The sequence below is a fragment of the Hypanus sabinus genome, chromosome 1 (assembly GCF_030144855.1).
Source record: "Hypanus sabinus isolate sHypSab1 chromosome 1, sHypSab1.hap1, whole genome shotgun sequence".
Classification (NCBI taxonomy): domain Eukaryota; kingdom Metazoa; phylum Chordata; class Chondrichthyes; order Myliobatiformes; family Dasyatidae; genus Hypanus; species Hypanus sabinus.
In genome coordinates this window covers 143,855,636-143,875,892 of record NC_082706.1, presented here as the reverse complement: position 1 = coordinate 143,875,892, position 20,257 = coordinate 143,855,636, and the positions used below count along the sequence as shown (strand labels likewise).

At 42.4% G+C, this 20,257-nt stretch overlaps 2 protein-coding genes across 5 annotated transcripts in view; one reads left to right on the top strand and one right to left on the bottom strand.

Annotated features, from left to right (window-relative positions):
* LOC132398489 (leucine-rich repeat-containing protein 15-like) overlaps positions 1 to 7,763 on the bottom strand; it is a 146,344-nt gene extending 138,581 nt beyond the window's left edge. Inside the window, exon 1 of the mRNA XM_059978034.1 lies at positions 7,304 to 7,763. The gene's annotated coding sequence lies outside the window, so the exon portion shown is untranslated. The remainder of the gene's footprint in view (positions 1 to 7,303) is intronic.
* Positions 1 to 20,257, top strand: part of rmc1 (regulator of MON1-CCZ1) — a 76,219-nt gene that overhangs the window by 47,661 nt on the left and 8,301 nt on the right. For all 4 annotated transcript variants that reach the window (XM_059977924.1, XM_059977913.1, XM_059977933.1 and 1 more), the window contains 5 exons: positions 4,292 to 4,336; positions 5,906 to 5,959; positions 7,726 to 7,854; positions 8,874 to 8,980; positions 15,525 to 15,644. In XM_059977924.1, the coding sequence (XP_059833907.1) occupies positions 4,292 to 4,336; positions 5,906 to 5,959; positions 7,726 to 7,854; positions 8,874 to 8,980; positions 15,525 to 15,644 (455 nt within the window). The remainder of the gene's footprint in view (positions 1 to 4,291; positions 4,337 to 5,905; positions 5,960 to 7,725; positions 7,855 to 8,873; positions 8,981 to 15,524; positions 15,645 to 20,257) is intronic.

Here is a 20,257-nt window from a genome sequence, read left to right as displayed (position 1 = left end):
GTGCTGACTTTGGCCTGTTTTATCATGTGCCTCCAAGTACTACAAAACCTCATCCTTAATGAATGACTCCACCATCTTCCCAGCCACTGAGGTCTGGCTAACTGGCCTATAATTTCCTTTCTTCTGCCTCCCTTCCTTCTTAAAGAGTGGAGTGACATTTGCAATTTACCAGTTTTTCTGGAACTGTTACAGAAACTAGTGATTCTTGAAAAATTATTACTCATGCCTTCATAATCTCTTCAGCTACCTCTTTCAGAACCCTGGGATATAATCTGTCTGGTCCAGGTGACATATCAATCTTCCAACCTTTCATCTTCCTAAGCACGTTCTCCCAAGTTGTAGTAACTCTACTCACTTCTGCCCTGTGACACACTCGAACCTCCAGCATACTACTCGTGTCTTCCACAGTGAAGACAGATGTAAAATACTATTCAGTTTATCTGCCGTTTCCTTGTTCCCCATTACTACTTCTCCAGCATTATTTTTCAGTGGTCTGATATCTACTCTCACTTCTCTTTTACTCTTTATATATCTGAAAAAGTTTTGGTTTCCACTTCGATATTATTAGCTAGCTTACCTTCACATTTCATATTTTCAAAAACCTTATGGCTTTTTTAGTTGCCTTCTGTTGGTTTTTAAATGCTTTCTAATCCGATAATTTCCCTCTAATTTTTGCTCTATTATATGCAATCTCCTTTGCTTTTATGCTGCTTGGACTTCCCTTGTCAGCAACGGTTATCATCATTGCCTTTGGAATTATTCTTCTTCTTTGGGTGTATCTATCCTGTACCTTCTAAATTGCTCCAGAAACTCCTGCCATTGTTGTTCTACCATCATCTGTGCTGGTGTCCCCTTCCAATCAACTTTGGCCAGCTCTTCTCTCCTGTTTCTGTAGTTCCCTTTATTCCACTCTAGTACTGATGAATTTGACTTCAGTTTGTCCCTCTCAAATTGTAGGGTGAATTCGATACTGTCTCCTAAGGATTCTTTACCTTAAACTGCCTAATCAAATCTGGTTCATTACACAACACCCAATCCAGAATAAGACCATAAGACATAGGAGCAGAATTAGACCATTTGGCCCATCAAGTCTGGTCTGCCATTCAGTCATGGCTGATCCTTTTTCCCCCTCCTCAGCCCCACTCCCTGGCCTTCTCTCTGTAACCTCTGATGCCATGTCCTATCAAGAACCTATCAAGCTCTGCCTTAAATACACCCAACGACCTGGTCTCCATTGCTGGCTTTGGTAACAAATTCCATATACTCACCACTCCCTGGCTAAAGAAATTTCTCCGCATCTCTGTTTTAAATGGACACCCCTCTATCCTGAGTCTTTGCCCTCCTGTTCTAGACTCACCCACCATGGGAAACAGACCCAGAGCCATCAAACATTCTCTATGATAACCCTTTCATTCCTAGAATCATCCTTGTGACCTTCCTCTGAACTCTCTCCAATGCCAGCACATCTTTTCCTAGATAAGGAGCCCAAAATTGTTCACGGTACTCAAGATGAGGCCTCACCAGTGCCTTATAAAGCCTCAGCATCACATCCCTGCTCTTGTATTCTAGACCTCTTGAAGTGAATGCTAATGTTGCATTTGCCTTCCTCACCATTGACTCAACCTGCAAGTTAAGCTTTAGGGTGTTCTGCACTAGAATTCCCAAGACCCTTTGCCTCCCAAATTTTATGGATTTTCTCCCTGTCAGAAAATAATCTGTACATTTATTTCTACTATCAAAGTGTATGACCATGCATTTTCGAACATTTACCACTTTCTTGCCCATTCTCCTAATCTGTCTAATTCTTCCTGCAGCCTACCTGTTTTCTCAACACTACCTGCCCCTTCACCAGTCTTGGTATCATATGCAAACTTGGAAACAAAACCTTCTATTCCATCATTTAAATCATTGATATATAGCATGAAAAGAAGCGGTCCCAACACCAATCCTTGTGGAACATCTCTTGTCATTGGCAACCAACCTGATTTTCCCAATTTACCTGCATATTGGAATCACTTTGATTATTGTAAGATTATAATTTGTAGCCCTCATCCTGACTACTTTTTGGAGGCCTGTATATAATTCCCATCAGTCTTTTTATTCTTTTGGTTCCTTAACTCTACCGAGAATGATTCTAAGTTTTCTGATTCTATGTTACCTCTTTCTAAGAATTTGATTTAATTTTCTACCAAAAGAACCACACCACCACTCTGCCTGCTTGCCTGTCCTTTTGATACTTTGTGTATCCTTGGATGTTAAGCTCCCAAGTATATTCTTCATTTGGTCATGACTCTGGGATCCCCACAACATCATACCTGCCAATGCCTTAACTCTGCTACAAGATCATCTACTTTATTTCGTAATTATGTGCTTTCAAATATAACACCTTTAGTTCTGTATTGTTAAACTTTTCAATTTTGTTCCCTGTTGCACTGCAACTCATCCCACTGACTGCAATTCCCCATCATCTGTTTGACATCATCCTGACAGTCTCACTACACACTGCCTCTACTTGTGTACTAAACTGCCCAGTCCTCAACTCTATCACTCAGTTTTCCATCCCCCTGCTAAATTAGTTTAATTCCTCCCCAATAGTTGTAGCAAACCTACCCCCAAGGGCATTGGATCCCCTTGGGTTCAGGTGTAACCTGTCCTTTTGTACAGGTCATACCTTCCTCAGAAGAGATCCCAATGATCCAGAAATCTGAAAACACCAGCTCCTCAGCCACTCCATCTGCCAAATCATCCTTTTCTTATCTCACTGGTGCATGGCAGTGTTGTGATTACTACCCTGGAGGTCCTGCTTTTCAGTTTTCTACCTAGAAAATTAAATGCTTTCTTCAGGACCTTCTCCCTTATGTCAATGGTGCCAATATGTACCAAGACTACTGGCTGCTCACCCTCACTTTTTAGAATGTCATGGACCTGATCCCAGACGTCCCTGACCCTGGCACTTGGGAAGCAACATACCATCCATGTGTCTCTATCACATCCATAGAATCTTGAGTCTGTGTCTACTCCTCTAACTCATCTGTCACTACTGCAGTTACTATCTCTACTTGCTCTCCCCCCCCCCCCCCCCCACTTCCCTTTGAGACACAGCACCAGATTCAGTGCCAGAGACACGGTTGCTGCAGCTTCCCCCTCGTTGATACTTCCCCCCCCACCCCCCCCCCCCCCCAGCAGTATCCAAAGCGGTATACTTATTATTGAGGGGAATGAGTGAAGAAGAAGAAACTTAACCTCACCCAAGCCTGATGAGCCAAAGCCTCCTCACTCCAACAATAGCTGCTTTGCTTGTCCCTGTCTTACTTTTATTTGCCCTTGTTAATGAACCACTGTTTAATTACACTGCTGGAAAAATACCAAAAGCCTGTGAACCCTCCTTTTTTTAAATTTCACTTATGGACCTTTGAGTTGCTTCCATTCTCGTTCCTCATTCAATTGGGCACTGGATAAAGCCCACAAATGCTTCTTTTTGTATTTGATTCACAGACCTGTGAGTTGCCTTCTCACTCACTCCCAATTCAATTAGGTTGCTGTAAAAACTTCATCAAAGTTTTTATTTCACTTTATCTTTCACATTATCGAAGCTTTTGTTTGGATTTTTGCCCAAGATTTATTCAGCCTTCCCAAAGACTGAAGCCTAACAATTTTGCTAGAAACATGCCTCAGGCACTTGAAGATCTGTATGTTGGTACATTTCTTATCTGGTTTTCTGGCTGGTAGGGTAACCTGTAGATTGAGAGGATCAGTTTAGCAGGAGTGGTGCTGTCCTGCTGACTTATCCTCAGTAGAAGGTACGCTGGCATTTGACACGTTCACTGATGGCACAGGGAAAGCTGTACAAACCCTCTCATACCAGTACAGGTCACTAAAGAAAAATCTAATTAGTCCCTATCCATCTGTTCTATTCTTTTGTGGTTACTAGTTCTCTTTGATACTCACAACTGAGGTCCAAAATTGCAATAACTCGCCGCATAAAATTAATTGTCATCATTTCCATTTTGTCCTGGGATTTCTGCTAGTCATTTTCTATCTATGTTTATCAGTTCTCAGCTGTTCTAACAATGTAGAATCCCAGCTGTTCGGCCAATTCTTTCATGCCATCCAAGAGGTTTATTCAATCTAGGCCCATTTGCACTAGTTTCTCATATTTGTTCTAAACCTCGTAGGGTGTTGTGATAATTTCACCTTTGTCGTTTTTTTCTGTCAAGTCCTGATATGGCTATATCTCAAGAGCTTTAATTCCATGTACATTTGTACTGATGCCTTGAAATCCTTTGTCTAGGTCCATCTGCTGTGACAACACAAAGTCCCGTCCCGTGTGAACTTTGTATCCTTCACTGTGAATCATATTGCATTTTACAGCAAATAAAATTTGCTTCTTGAAAGTTATAGGAAGAACTAATATTATATTGTAAGCTGTAGATAATTAAAATGCCAGGAATATTCAGCAGGTCAGGTAGCTGGTGTGGTGAAAGAAATGGTCCTCAGTCAGGTCAGGGATGCAGACCTTCTGGGAAATTGAGGTAATTGAGATTTAATAGCTTGGCCAAAGTGATGGAATATAAGGGAAGATGTGCCTTTATAGGGTATTGGTCATTCTGCATTTAGAGTATTGTGAACTGTTTTGGGCTCCATATCTGGGAAAGGATGTGCCGACATTGGAGAGGGTCCAGAGAAAGTTCACAAGAATGATCCTGGGAATGAAAAGGTTAGTGTATGAGGAGCCTTTGATTGCTCTGGGCCTGTACTCACTGGAGTTTAGAAGTCTCATTGAAACTTATCTAATATCAAAAGGCTGGATTGAGTGGATGTGGAGGGCATGTTTTCAATAGTGGGAGAGTCTAGAACCAGAGAGCACAGCCTTAGAATAGAAGGACATCCCTAGAACAGAGATGAAGATGAATTTATTTAGCAAGAGGGTGGTGAATCTGTGAAATTCATTAGCACAGATGGCTGTGGAGGCCGTCTTTTGGTATATTTAAAGTGGAGGTTGATAGGTTCTCTTGATTAGTAAGGGCATCAAAAGTTTAAGGGAGAAGGCAGGATAATGGGGGTCGAGAGGAAAAACAAAATCATATACGATGGAATTGCAGAGTAGACTCGATGGGTCAAGTGGAATAGTCCTCTTCCTATGTTTTATTGTCTTCTGTTTGATGGGGACTATATTGCAATGGTGATTGCAATGAGAGTTGCAGTCAGCCAGTGCAAGCAAAGAAGGATCTGAGTGATATTCTAGACTGGATGGAACCAGGACTCCCACGGTCAGAGAGGGAGATATTCTGGAGAAGCACCAAATGAGGAAAAAGATTAAATAGAACTGAGGATTAGCTGGTGGGGGGCTGGGGAGGCTGAGGGGCTGTGTGTTGGTGGGGGAGACATTGTGGGGTGGGCAGTGAATTGGGGATGGGAGAGGCGATGATGGGGTTTGAGGCTGCAAGGGAGCCTTTTATGTTTCTTAATGTGAGGTAGGGTTGCTGAGTTGGGGGTGTCTGAGGCGCTGGACAGAGAGTTGGAGGGAGTGCTGAGTGGGAGGGCAGTGGAGGGAGGGTGATGAGTAGAGTGACGCTGGTGGGCATTGGGAGGGAAGCTGAATGTTATCAGTGAGGTGGGGTGAGATGTACAGATCCCTGTTGGGAAAATGGGAGCTGATGATGAAAAGATGAGTTGTGAATTTGAGTTTTAGCAGATGCACACACACAAGGGAATCAGCTGTTGGTACAGAGATCAAGGAGCATCCTTTCATATGTCGGAGTGTAAAATAGGATTAATATCAATGGTACTTGATGGTCAGTATGGACATGTTGGGCTGAAGGCCTGTTTTTTTGCTGTCTCTTTCCAAAGTTCTGTGTGGGAACATGTTCCTCTCGATGGTATCTATGTTTTCCTTAAATTTTAGATTCTTCTTCCTGGAGTGTGTTTCAGCCTGACATCATTATCAATGCGAGTGAAGGTGTGTGGATCTTTAGATGAATTTATTTTACAATGTTCAGTACGTTGCCTGCCTGCTCTGGGCATTGGAATCAGAGAGTTGGGAGTGATCTGTGTCTTGTCACCCTGATATTAACCTGGCAGCTGGGGCACTGTGGATAAAACATACCTCTCATTCTTGTTTTCTCCTTTTTTATTCATTAACATTTTGGGGATATTCCTTGAGAGATGTGGGTGAGCTGACTTCTTGAAATGCTGCAGTCTTTCTGGTGAAGGTGCTCCCTCAGTGCTGTTGGGAGGGAGTTCCAAAGCAATGATGCAAACAACTATTGCTATTTTTCCCACATCTGAATGATGTGTTACTGAGAGGGGAACCGACAGCTGGTGGTGTACTCACATCTACCCACCCTCATCCTCCTTGGTAATTGAGGTGATTGGAAGTCCTGTGAGAGAAGCCTGGTGAATAACTCCAGTGCATTTTGAAAATAGTGTACTCTGCACTGGTAGTAGAGGACAAGGAAATAATGCTTGTAGCTTTACTGTGGAGATAACCTCTGATTAATTTTTTTGTACTGTGAGATTTCACATTACTGACTCTTGCCAAACTGGTCTGGGTGGTGTTTCAGCTCCAAAAGATTCTCTGCACACTATTCAGAATCTACCAAGATTAGCATATTCTTTTATCATTTGCACCCTCTGGTATTTATCCAGTCTGCTCTGAAATGCAAGGACAAAACCTTCATTTTCCCCGGTTTCTGGATAAAGAATTTCATTTTAATCATTGATTGAATCTGTTGGTAACAGTCTTTCAGTACAGCCTTTTTACCTGGAGGCCTCAAATGTAAATTGGTGAGCTGGTTTATTATCGTCACACGTACCGAAGGACAGTGGAAAACTTTGCGTGCATATCATCTATTCAGATCAAATCATTACAACAATGCATCGAGGTAGTACAAGGTAAAACAATGCAGATTAAAGTGTCGCAGTTACAGAGATAGTGGTGTGCTGTAAGGTACAAGGCCATGAAGAGGTAGATTGTGAGATCAAGAGTCTATCTTAATGTATTAGGGGATTGGAAAAACGGTGAGGAGTCGGAGTAAGAGTGGGGAGAACAGAGGATGAACCACAAGGTGATAGGTAAAAATGTGAAGTAAAGAACTAAGAAGTTGATTCATAAAAGAGAAACATGGTTGGAGATCCAGAAGTTGAAGAAGTCGATGTTCACACCATCGGGTTGGAAGCTACCCATACGAATGTAAGGTGTTGCTCCTCCAACCTGACGGTTGGCTCATCACAATATTAGAGGAGGCCAGACTGACATACAGGAATGGGAAGTGGAATTAAAATTTGTCCCCCACTCTCTTACCTTGACTCATCTTTTTTTCAGTCCTGATGAAAGGTGTCAGCCTGAAATGTCGACTGTACTCTTTTCCATAGGTGCTGCCTGCTGGCTGAGTTCTGCCAGCATGTTGTGTCTGTTGCTTGGATTTCTAGCATCTGCAGATTTTCTCCTGTTTACTAGAGGATCATTGAGTAGTCAATAACAGTGAGATAGAAGCTGTTCTTGAAGCTGGTGGTACATGATTTCTGGCTTTTGTATCTTCTGCCAGGTTTGGTCGGGGGGTTGGGGAAGGTGAAGAGAGAATGTCTGGGATGGGTGGGTTCTTTGAAGCTATACTTTTGGACATTTCTCCGGCTGCATCTAACCAGGAGTCATAAAAGTTTAGCATCAATTCCTTGCTTTTGCTTCTTTTGGTTTTAATTAATTGATTTGTGGATTCCTGACAGGTTATTTGTGGTGCCTCCAGATAAAGCTGCAACCTATAGTACACATGCTTCAAGACAGAGGTCGGCTGATGGATTTCCTTCTACAACGGAAGGACTGTAAAATGGTCATTTTGTCTGTGTGTTCAGAAAGTGAGTAGTGGGCTGCTGGTGAAAGAATTCCTAACTTGCTGGGGGCTTTTAATTTCAGTTATGTTCAGTTATAGAGGAGAAAGCTGCTCAATTTATTCAGAATCTTTAATACCTTGGATGTTTTATTTCTATGGGGTTCATACAAGTTCAAAGTGAGAAAAGAAATTTCTGATGAATTGCTACTGTTACTGTTCCAGTGCATTTAGTAAAGACTTAAATTCTAAGAGGCATGTTGAATTGATCTGCTTTGTATTTAATTTTGAGTGTAATATCTGCATTGATGGCATTGGTGGCATCCTCACTCCTGAGTCAGAAGTTCTCAGCTCTGGACACAGAATGGAGAACCTGAATTTCGAATCATAGAAATGTAGAGTACAGCACGTGAACAGGCCCTTCAGTCCAACTCATCCATCCCAACCAAGATGCCCATCTAGACTAATTCTACTTGCTTGCCCATATCACTCTAAATCTTTCTCATCCAAGTACCTGACCAAGTGTCTTTTAAGTGTTGTTATTGTACATGCTTCTGGCAGTTCATTCCACTAACCCACCACTCTCTGCATGGAAAAGTTGTCCTTCAGGCCCCTTTTCAATCTTTCCCTTCTCACAATAAACCTATTCCTGTAGTTTTTGATTCCCTTTCTCAAGGAAAAGGACTCTGTGAATTCATCTGATCTATGCCCTCATGATTTTATACATCTCTGTAAAGTCAACCCTCATTAAAACTCCAAAGGATAAAGTCCTGTCCAACACGATAACTCAGGCCTTGTGTGTCATCACTTGTCAGTGGCTCTGACTTTGAAATGTCTCCCCTGCTGGGAATATCAACGTCCTTTTTAAACAGGACTACAGATAAATGGAGTTTAAGATTTGACCAGCCATTGCAATAAACTGGTGCAAGTATCCTCCAAGATTGAATGTTTACCCTTTGTTGCAAGTGTGAGGATGCACTGGCTGCCGCTTGAAATTGTTGTAGCCTACCATGATTGCAGTAACTCAATTGCATCTTTTAATTGTAGTGCTGACTGTCGAAAAGCGTGGGAGTTTGCCTGTGATTGCCACTGTGTTTGATAAACTCAATCAAGTCTACAAAGACTATCTGGACGCTGACCAGAACTATACCATGGTGAGAAATTGTGGCCAGAACACTTCAAAGCAGTTTACGGGAATTGAGGGTTTTGGGGAAAAGGCAGGTAAGTGGAGATCCTTGGCCAGATCAGCCATGATCTTATTGAATGGCGAAGCAGATTTGACGGTCCAGATGGCCTACTCCTGCTCCTACTTCTTATGTTCTATGTTTTGAGGAACTTTGCTGTGTTGTGTCCTTTTCAGAAAGAAAAAAAAGAGTTGGCATTCTGTCATAGATTTTTTTGGGAAGGAGGATAAACATTCTTTCAAATATTGTAGATGACATGAAAGTTGGTGGTGGTGTGGATAGTGTGTAAAGTTGTCGCAGATTACCAGTGAGTCTTACTTCAGTGGTTGGTAAGTTGACGGAAAAGATTCTGAGAGGCAGGATTTATGAACATTTAGAGAGCATAATATGATTAGGAATAGTCAGCATGGCTTTGAGAAAGGCAGGTCGTGCCTTATGAGCTTGATTGAATTTTTTGAGGATGTGACTAAACACACTGATGAAGGTAGAGCAGTAGATGTAGTGTATGTGGATTTCAGCAATGCATTTCATAAGGTACCCCATGCAAGGCTTATTGAGAAAGTAATGAGGCATGGGATTCAAGGGGACATTGCTTTGTGGATCCAGAGCTGGCTTGCCCACAGAAGGCAAAGAGTGGTTGTAGATGGGTCATATTCTGCATGGAGGCCAGTGACCAGTGGATCTGTTCTGGGACCCATACTCCTCATTTTGGTAGGTCAAATATGATGGCAGAATATAGTATTAACGGTAAGACTCTTGGCAATGTGGAGGATCAGAGGGATCTTGGGGTCCGAGTCCATAGGACACTCAAAGCTGCTGCACAGGTTGACTCTGTGGTTAAGAAAGCATACGGTGCATTGGCCTTCATCAAGTGTGGGATTGAGTTTAGGAGCTGAGAGGTAATGCTGCAACTATATAGGACCCTGATCAGACCCCACTTGGAATACTATGCTCAGTTCTGGTCGCCTCACTATAGGAAGGATGTGGAAGCCATAGAAAGGCTGCAGAGTAGATTCGCAAGGATGTTGCCTGGTTTGGGAGCATGCCGTATGAGAATAGGTTGAGTGAACTCGGCTTTTTTTCCTTGGAGCGATGGAGGATGAGAGGTGCCCTGATAGAGGTGTATAAAATGATGAGAGGAATCGATCATGTAAATAGTCAGAGGCTATCTCCCAGGGCTGAAATGTCTAGCACAAGAGGGCATAGTTTTAAGGTGCTTGGAAGTAGGTACAGAGATGTCAGAGGTAAGTTTTTTACATAGAGAGTGGTGAGTGCGTGGAATGGGCTGCTGGCGATGGTGATGGAGGCGGAAATGATCGGGTCTTTTAAGATACTCCTGGACAGGTACGTGGAGCTCAGAAAGATAGAGAGCTGTAGGTAACCCTAGCTAATTTCTAAGGTTTGGCACGGCTTTGTGGGCCGAAGGGCCTTTATTGAGCTGTAGGTTCTCTATGTTTCTAAGAGGACATGGATAGGATGCAGAGATAGGCTAAGAAGTGGCAGGTGGAGTTCAATCTGGACATGTTTAAGGTGATACACTGTGGAAGGTCGACCTCAAAGGCAGAGTACAGGGTGAATGGCAGGAATTTTAGCAGAGTGGAGGAACAGAGGGATTGTGGGGTTCATGTCCATCAATCCCTCAAAGTTGCACTGTGGAAGAACATTATAGGAATTATAAGTAGTATGTGGAAGCTTTAGAGAGGGTACAGGGAAGATTTACAAAAATGCTGCCTGGATTAGAGCATCCTTAATTAGGAAAGATTGAACAAGCTAGAGGTCTTTTCTCTGTTGAGTGAAGGAGAATGAGAGCTGACTTCTTAGAGGTGATAAAGATGACCAGAGCATTGATAGAGTAGACAGGCAGCACCTTTTCCCAGGAGGATATTAGTTAGCTGTTTTACACAGTGAATGGTGGGTGTGTGGGATGCGCTGCCAGGGGGTGGGGTAGAGGCAGATACATTAGTGCAATTAAGAGTCTGTTAGATGGGCACATGGATGAAAGAAAAATGTAGGGATGTGCAGGAGGGAAGGAACAAGTTAAAAGTTGGGCACAACATTGTGGGCTTAAGATCCTGTACTGTACTGTACTGTTCTATGTTCTGTTACAAATGGGCCAGAGGACCAAGGACTGACAAGTGGACTTTAGTTCAGCTACATGCAAGCTGTTGCACTTTGATAAGACAGAGCAGGCAGGACTTGCATAGTATATGGTAGAGCTCTGTGAAGTGTTTAGAACAGAAAGACTCAGGGTGCAGGTACATACTTATTTGAAATTGGTGACACATGTAGTTAGGGTTGTGAAGGGCTTGACACACTGGTCTTCATTGGTCAGGTTATGGAGTACAGAAACTTGGGTGTCATTTTCGCTGTAAAAGATGTTGGTAATGACAGATTTAGAGTACTGTGTACAGTTCTGGTTGACTTGCTTTTGGAAGGATTGTGGCGACCCATTTCCTGGCACATCCGAACCGACTCACAATTAGATAGCCTACGGGGGTTTGCGAGCACAGAGCTTTGGAGCCTCTGCGCCATGGGGGGTAGGTTGAGGGAGGCTTAAAAGTGAGGCTGAAGATTTCGAATAAAGTTTTTTCCTTCGACTGTAGTTACCGACTCCGTGTCGTAATTTTAGCGCTGCGTGTAGCACACCGCTACAGGATGTCATTAAAGAGAGTGCAAAAGATGTTAAAAGGACAGGGATTTAAGGGGAGGCTGGATAGGCTGGGACATTTTTCCTTGGAGTGTAGGAAGCTGATGAGTGACTTTATAGAGGTTTGTAAAATCATGACAGGCATAGATAAGGTGAGTAGCTAGTCTTTTCCCTATTGTGGGGGAGTCCTGAATTATAGGGCACCCGTTAAAGAGGAGAGTGGAAGGATTTCAAAGGGACCAAAAGGGGCAACTTTTTCACGTGGAGTGGTAAAGGTGGTTACAATTATGACATTTAAAATGTGTCTGTTCGGGTATATGGATAGAAAAGGTTTATAGGAATGTGTGTCAAATGCAGGCAAGTTGGACAAACAACACACACAAAATGCTGGTGGAACACAGCAGGCCAGGCAGCATCTATAGGGAGAAGCACTGTCGACGTTTCGGGCTGAGACCCTTCGTCAGGACTAACTGAAAGTAAAGTAAGAGATTTGAAAGTAGTGGGGGGAGGGGAAAATGCGAAATGATAGGAGAAGACCAGAGGGGGAGGGGTGAAGCTGAGAGCCGGAAAGGTGATTGGCAAAAGGGATACAGAGCTGAAGAAGGGAAAGGATCGTTGGATGGGAGGCCCAGAGAGAAAGAAAGGGGGAGGGGAGCACCAGAGGGAGATGGAGAACAGGCAGAGTGATGGGCAGAAAGAGAGGGAAAAAGGGGGAAAAACAAACTAAATATATCAGGGATGGGGTAAGAAGGGGATGAGGGGCATTAACGGAAGTTAGAGATGTCAATGTTCATGCCATCAGCTTGGAGGCTACCCAGCCAGTATATAAGGTGTTGTTCCTCCAACCTAAGTTTGGATTCATTTTGACAGTAGAGGAGACCATGGATAGACCTATCAGAATGGGAATGGGATGTGGAATTAAAAGGTGTGGCCACTGGGAGATCCTGCTTTCTCTGGCGGACAGAGCGTAGGTGTTCAGCGAAACGGTCCCAACCTGATGGCATGAACATTGACTTCTCTAACTTCCGTTAATGCCCTCCACCCCTTCTTACCCCATTCCTGATATATTTAGTTTGTTTTTTTCCCCCTTTTTTTCCCTCTCTTTCTGCCCATCACTCTGCCTGTTCTCCATCTCCCTCTGGTGCTCCCCTCCCCCTTTCTTTCTCTCTGGGCCTCCCATCCAACGATCCTTTCCCTTCTTCAGCTCTGTATCCCTTTTGCCAGTCACCTTTCCGGTTCTCAGCTTCACTCCACCCCCTCCGGTCTTCTCCTATCATTTCACATTTTCCCCTCCCCCGTTACTTTCAAATCTCTTACTATCTTTCCTTTCAGTTAGTCCTGACGAAGGGTCTTGGCCTGAAATGTCAACAGTGCTTCTCCTTATAGATGCCTGGCCTGCTGTGTTCCACCAGCATTTTGTGCATGTTGCTTGAATTTCCAGCATCTGCAGATTTCCTTGTGTTTGGCCAAGCACTCACTCAGTCAGTGTGAATGAATTGTTCCTAAGGACCATTTCAATATTGTGTTATTTATTAACCTATTGGAAAATATACACCACAAGTTGATCTGTCTGCCCTTAGATTCCAAAGCTATTAACAGCTCTGTAAAGTTAAAGTAGATAAAGGTGTCAAATGGCTTTCTTTAACTGCCTTAATTACTGATATGCTGAAGGATATTTGTTCACTTATCAGAAAAAAGAAATAACTATGTTTATGTAATGTCCTTCACAACTACCATATGTTCTAAGGCTATAACTGATAACATACGTTGGTCACTGTTATATGGAGTTGCTGATTTGTGTACTAATGAGTCCTACAACAGGCCTGTGATAATGACCTTAAAACATGAAGATGGACAAGAAAAGTTTTTAAGTGATACATTTTGGAAGGTTGTCTTAGGTTGCAACGAGACATTGACAGGAAGCAGAACTTCGCTGAGAAGTGGAAAAGTGTGAAGTAATATACGTTGGAAGATTGAACTTGAAGGCAGAATACTTAATTGTCCATGATTCTTAATGTCCATGGATCCCTTAAAATTGCTGTGCTACAGTTAAGGTGATTTGGCCTTCATTAGTCAGGGGATTGCGTTCAAGAGCCATGAGTATTATTTTAGCTCTGTAAAACTCTAATTAGACCACACTGAGAGTATTGTGTTCAGTTCTGGTTGACTTATGGAAGTATGTGAAGTATTGCAAGTTTTAGAGAAAGTGTGGAGGACATTTACCAGGATACTGTCTGGATTAGAGAGCATGTCTTATGAGGAAAGGTTGAGTGAGCTAGGGTTTTCTGGTTGGAGTAAAAGAGTATGAGAAGTGACATGGCAGATGGATACAATGATAAGTATTAATAGACAACCAGCATCTTTATCCCAGGGTGGAAATGGCTAATACAAGAGGCCATAATTTTAAGGTAAGATTGGTGGAAAGTGTAAGGGGGATGCCAGTGGTAGTTGTTTTTACACAGTGGTAGGTGTGTGGAACGCACTATAAGGGTTGGTGACAGAGACAGATACATTAGGAATTGTTAGGAGACTCTTAGATGGGCACATGGATAAAAGAAAAATGAAGGGTTAAGTAGGAAGGAAGTATTAGAATGATCTTGGAGTAGGTTAAAATGTCAGCACAACATTGTGCTGAATAGCCTGTATTATCTGTACTATTGTTTATTCTTAACATAGCACAGGACAAGTCTGTGGATTTATACCATCTGTACACCATGATACCAAATTAAACTATTCTGCCTGCATATGATCCAGATGCCTCCCATCTCTGCATATTCATATGTCTAACAGCTTCTGAAATGCCTCTGTTATATTTGCTTCCTCCACCACCAACACCTCTGGAAGCCCATTCTATGCAACCACCACTCTGTGTAATAAAAACTTGCCCTGCACATACTTGAATGTTCCACCTTACCTCTTAAAAGTCTTTACTCTGGTATATGACATTTTTACCCTGGAGAAAAGATTCAAACTGTCTACCCTATCTATGTCTCTCATGATTTTATAAACTTCTGTTACTCCTGCCATCATCCACTGCTGCTCTAGAGAGAATCTCACTAGTTAGTCCAACTTGTCCTTATAGCACACGTCCTCTAATCTAGCAGTATCCTGGAGAACTTCTTTTGCAACCTCTCCAAAGACTCCAGACATCTCCTATTATGGGGTGACCCTAGAAGTGAAACTCAATACTCCAGATGCAGCCTGATCAAACTTTTATACAGCTGCCACATGACTCTTGCACTCAACGCAGGAAAGCATGCAATATCATCCTGTTAGACTTGAATGGCCTCTTTCAGAGAGCTGTGACCTTGCATCCCAGGATCCCTCTGTGACATAATTCAGATCAGTTATATTTACATTGTTTGTCTCAGAACATGGGGACAAACCCCTTCCCCTTCAGCTTAGATTCATGACCCAATGCCTTTGAAAAGCCCCATGTCTGTACTGCGTGTACTCATAGAGCAGTACACCATGGACACTGGTCCAACCAGTCCACACCCAGATAGCCCCATATCTTTCTAAGCCCAGCCCCTCCATGTACCTCTCCAAGTGCTTCTTAAATGTTACTATTGTATGTGCCTCAATGATTAGAGCTGGAATGGAAGGATTTAAATAATAAGTGATGAACAGAATCCCTTTCCTTATTATTCATCAACAGCTTTCAAAGTTGCTGTATTCTATATTTTGTATCTTTCAGGATCTTGAAGTCAGCATGGCAGAGATTTTTAAAAATGGGCTTAATGAATTAAAGGCAGACTAAAAGCTTTGGAGTACAAATGTTCATTCCCACACTAAGCCAAGCTGGAGGGAGTGAGTGTGAATTTTACCAGCTCCAAGGCAGTAACTGGCTGTTCTTCTTCTGTGTAGACCATGGAGTCGGGAGCTGGCCGCAGCAGTTCTGCCCAGAAGAGGCCAGTGCGTACGCAAGCTGTCATTGACCAGTCAGACATGTACACCCATGTCCTATCTGTGTTCACTGAGAAAAAGGTAAGCAGGACTGGTTGGCCAACTTCGATGAGTTGGGCCAAAGAGCCTGTTTCTCTGCTGTATAGTTTGCTGATTTGATGGGAACCACTGGATTCTGGAAAAAGGATCAACTGATAAAATCAAGGGAAGCAGAGGCCATGTGGAAGTATGTCTTTCAACTGGTGAGGGTGCAGCAAAGATTCATGAGGATTTTACCAGGATGGAGGGTTGGAGTTATGAGAGACTGACTGAATAGTGCTTTTCTCTTGAAGTGTTGTAGCTGATGGGTGACATTAATTAGGTTTAAAAACACATGACAGATAAAGCGGTTTTTCTCCTGGGTAAGGAAGCCTAAAACTAGAAGGCAGAGATTTAAGGTGAAGGGCGAGATTTAAAGGGGAGCTGAAAGACAATTTTCCAACAGTGTGATGGATATGTGGAAAGAGCTGCAAGAAGACGTGAATTAGAGTCAGATTTAATATCACTGGCATATAGAACATAGAACAGCACATTTCAGGCCCTTCAGCCCACAGTGTTGTGCCGACCCTTAAACCCTGTCTCCCATATAACCCTCCACCTTAAATTCCTCCATATTACCTATCTAGTAGTCTCTTAAATTTCACTAGTATATCTGCCTCCACCACTGACTCAGGCAGTGCATTCCATGCACCAACCACTCTCTGAGTAAAAAAACCTGCCTCTAATATCCCCCTTGAAATTCCCACCCCTTACCTTAAAGCCATGTCCTCTTGTATTGACCAGTGGTACCCTGGGGAAGAGGCGCTGGCTGTCCACTCTATCTATTCCTCTTAATATCTTGTATACCTCTATCATGTCTCCTCTCATCCTCCTTCTCTCCAGAGAGTAAAGCCCTAGCTCCCTTATGTTATGAAATTTGTTGTTTTGTGCCTGCAGTACATTGCAATACATAATAACAAAAGTAAAACAAATTTTAATAAGAAATGTACAGTGGATTCTGGTTAATTGGACTATTGGTTAATTGGGACAGCCACTTATTTTGGGCAAAAACTAATTATGAAAATAGCCAGGATTCCCTTCATTTATTTGGAACATTATTTTGCTTAATTGGGATAGGAAACTATTGATGAAGAATTTCTACTTAGTGACAGTCATGTGTCCTCGTGTGGTGTCTACTACACAGTGCTTAGTGCCAACAGTTTTTAAATAGTGTCAGTTATGTCTGTGATCAAAAAGCAATGATCTTTGTGTTAGATAATTAGTGAGAAATAAGCAGGAAGAAAATTCAGAACTGTTTTGCTCACTACGTTTTCAAGTATTCAGGCTTGGAGATGCCAGAAATGGCCAGGAAGGAAAATGAAACAGTTTCACTATTCAACAAGTTTGAAACCTCAAAGTATTAAAAGATTATCAACAATCACCTTGAATGATGATAAAGATTTGGAAGGTGCAATCGTCAAAAGGAATGTATGAAGGCAGTCCATTACTTACACTAGGTGTCTGCACTGATTTTGTTTCTCTATAGTCAATCAAAAGAATACGGCAGCATACACTGGATTAATTCCTCTGTCGATAACTGTTAGGAATGAATACACAGTTTTATAGTGCTGTATTGTATTGATAGTGTTCTGCTTTGTTCAGCTTTCATTTAAATACATAATTAAATGTATTTAAATTGTAGTTTGTCTTTTTTAAATGCTTTTTAACAATTTCCATGAAACTTCAGCTGATTAGGGGAGACACTTAACTGGGCCAAAATGTACTGGTCCCAATGTCTCCAAATTAATCGGAATCCACTGTATTAAAAAAATTAAATTGAATAAATAGTGCGATACGAGAGCAAAAAAATATTGAGGTAGTGTTCATGGGTACATTGTCCATTTAGAAATCTAATGGTGGAAGGGAGGAAGCTGCTCCTAAAGTATTGAGTGTGTGTCTTCAAACTGCTATACCACCTCCTTGATAGTAGCAATGAGAAAAGGCCACGTCCTGGGTGATGAGAGTCCTTAATGATGATGCTGCCTTTTTAAGGCATCCTCTATTGAAGATGTCCTCAATGCTGGGAAGACTAATGCCCATGATGGAGTTGGCTGAGTTTACAAATATCTGCAGCTTTTTCTTGATCCTATGCAGTGGCACCTCCATATCAGGTGAATGCTCTCCATGGTATATCTGTGGAAATTTGCGAGAGTCTTTGGTGTCATACCAAGAGTCTTAAAACTCCTTAACTATCTTAAAAACCTTTGATTTTCTGGGTACACACTCCAAGTCTGTGACAAGTGTGGTGTATTCAATCAGATTCTCTGAGTCCTTGAATATATCCCAGTCCACTAACTCGAAGCAATCCTGTAGCTGCTCCTCTGCCTCCCGCAACCATCTCTTTATTGTCCTTACCACTGGAGCCTTGCTCCAGCCTCTGCCTGTATGCAGATAGAAGGACAAAATGCAGTCCAGGCATGGAATGATAGGCATTCCTTATAGCAGTGGTCTGCTGTGTTGGAGACCCCTGGTGTGCAGGTTATATGCTGATAATTGGCCAGGGATTTCTTCAAGCAAGCCCCCCAACTATGATTTGAACTACGTCTGGGTGGACTGTTTCTTGTATGGTGATGGTGGCATTCAGTATCTCAAGTGCCTGATCTATATCAGCTTTTGGTGTTATGGAAACTGCAGTTAGGATCATGGAGAACTCTCTTGGTAAGTAGAACGGTTGGCACTTAATTGTTAGATGTTTCAAGATGAACAAGAGTACGACACAAGAGGACACAGTTTTAAAGTGCTTTGAAGTAGGTACAGAGGAGATGTTGGGTTAAGTTTTTTTACGCAGAGAGTGGTGGAGGTGGATGCGATAGGGTCTTTTAAGAGACTCCTGGATAGGTATATGGAGCTTAGAAAAATAGAGGGCAATGGGTAACCCTAGGTAATTTCTGAAGTAAGTACATGTTCAGCACAGCATTGTGGGCTGAAGGGCCTGTATTGTGCTGTAGGTTTTCTGTGTTTCTATGTTACAACAAGTGTTACGTGGCATCTGAGCACTGGAGCTTATTATTAAACACAGACCTCAACCTTTTGCCTTCTCTGAAACAGCAGTTAAATCTATCCTGTGTCCTTCGGTCTTACTGATGCATCTGGTGTGTCAGGAGTGAGCCATGACTCAGTGAAACAAAGAACACAGCAATTCCTCATTTCCCGCCATTACAGCAATCTTGTGTTTGGGTCCTCAGTCATGTTCTCCAGTGATTGTACCTTTGCTAACAAGATGGGATCTACAGGGAGTCTCATTCTTCAGATTTTTAGTCTGGCTCGGAATCCTCCCCTCCATCCTGTCTTCTGGCTATTGCAATGCACCTTTGTCTGCTTAGAGGCTGTACTTGCATGCCTGAAAGTTAAGTCTGCTGAGTATTTCAGAAGATTGTAAAATTGCTAGTTCATTAATACGGTTTAAAAGTGCATTGCTTAAAGGGAAATTACAGGCTGCAGATTACAGCGAGAGTAATTCAAAAGAGGTATATTTAGAAGTTTTGTAAGCAGCCTGTCACCAAGGTTCCTCTCATTGGCAAGGCATTTTTGCCCACAGAACAATGTTTTGCTTTTTGCACCATTCTTTATGAACTCTCGAGACTTGTGCATGAAAATCCCAGGGGTTTAGCAGTTTTTGTGATACTCGGTCTGGTACCAATAATCATTCGATAGTCAAAGTCACTTAGATCACATTTCTTACCCATTTTGATGTTTGGCCTGAACAACAATTGAACCTCTTGACCATGCTTTTGTGCATTGAGTTGCTGCCATATATATGGTTGGCTAATAAGATAATTGGATTAATGAGCATGTGTCCCTAATAAAGTTACTACTGAGAGTAAAAATGCAGTCTGTGGATACTGGAAATTGCTGTCCCATTTACACTGCAATAGTAAGGCCATAAGACATAGGAGCACATTCATCCCATACTGGCCCCACTTTATTCCCCTCACTGTCCCACTAACCCTCCCTGAATCTCTTTGTACACCCCATGGGGATCATAGACCACAATTACAGAACCTGTTCTGTAAATTGTTCCCTGTGGAAATCAATGTTACCCAACTCCATAAGACCATAAAACACAAGAGTAGTATTAGCCCATTCAGCCTATCGAGTCTGCACCACCATTCCATCATGGCTAATTTATTAGTTCTCTCATCCCATTCTCCTGCCATCTCCCCATACCTTTTGACGCCCTTATTAATCCAGAACCTATTAACCTCCATTTTAAATATACCCAACGACTCGGCCTCCATGGCTGTCTGGTTCATTGTATTCCACAGTGTCACCACTTTCTGGCTAAAGAAATTCCTCCTCACCCTCCTGTGTTCTAAATGTACATATATTCTGAGGCTGTGAACTGTGGTCCAAGATTCCCCCAGTATAGGAAGCATCCTCTCCACATCCATCCTATCTAGGCCTTTCCACATTGACAGCTTTCAGTGAGCTCCCCATGTTACTCACTGAACTCCAGCAAGTACAGGCCCAGAGCTATGAAATGCTCCTCATACATTAATCCTTTCATTCATAGAGTAATTCTTGCTTCTTTTGGACCCTCTCCAATGTCAGCACATCTCTTCTTAGATAATGGATAAGGTACCCCACAAGAGGTTAATAATCAAATGACATTCAGG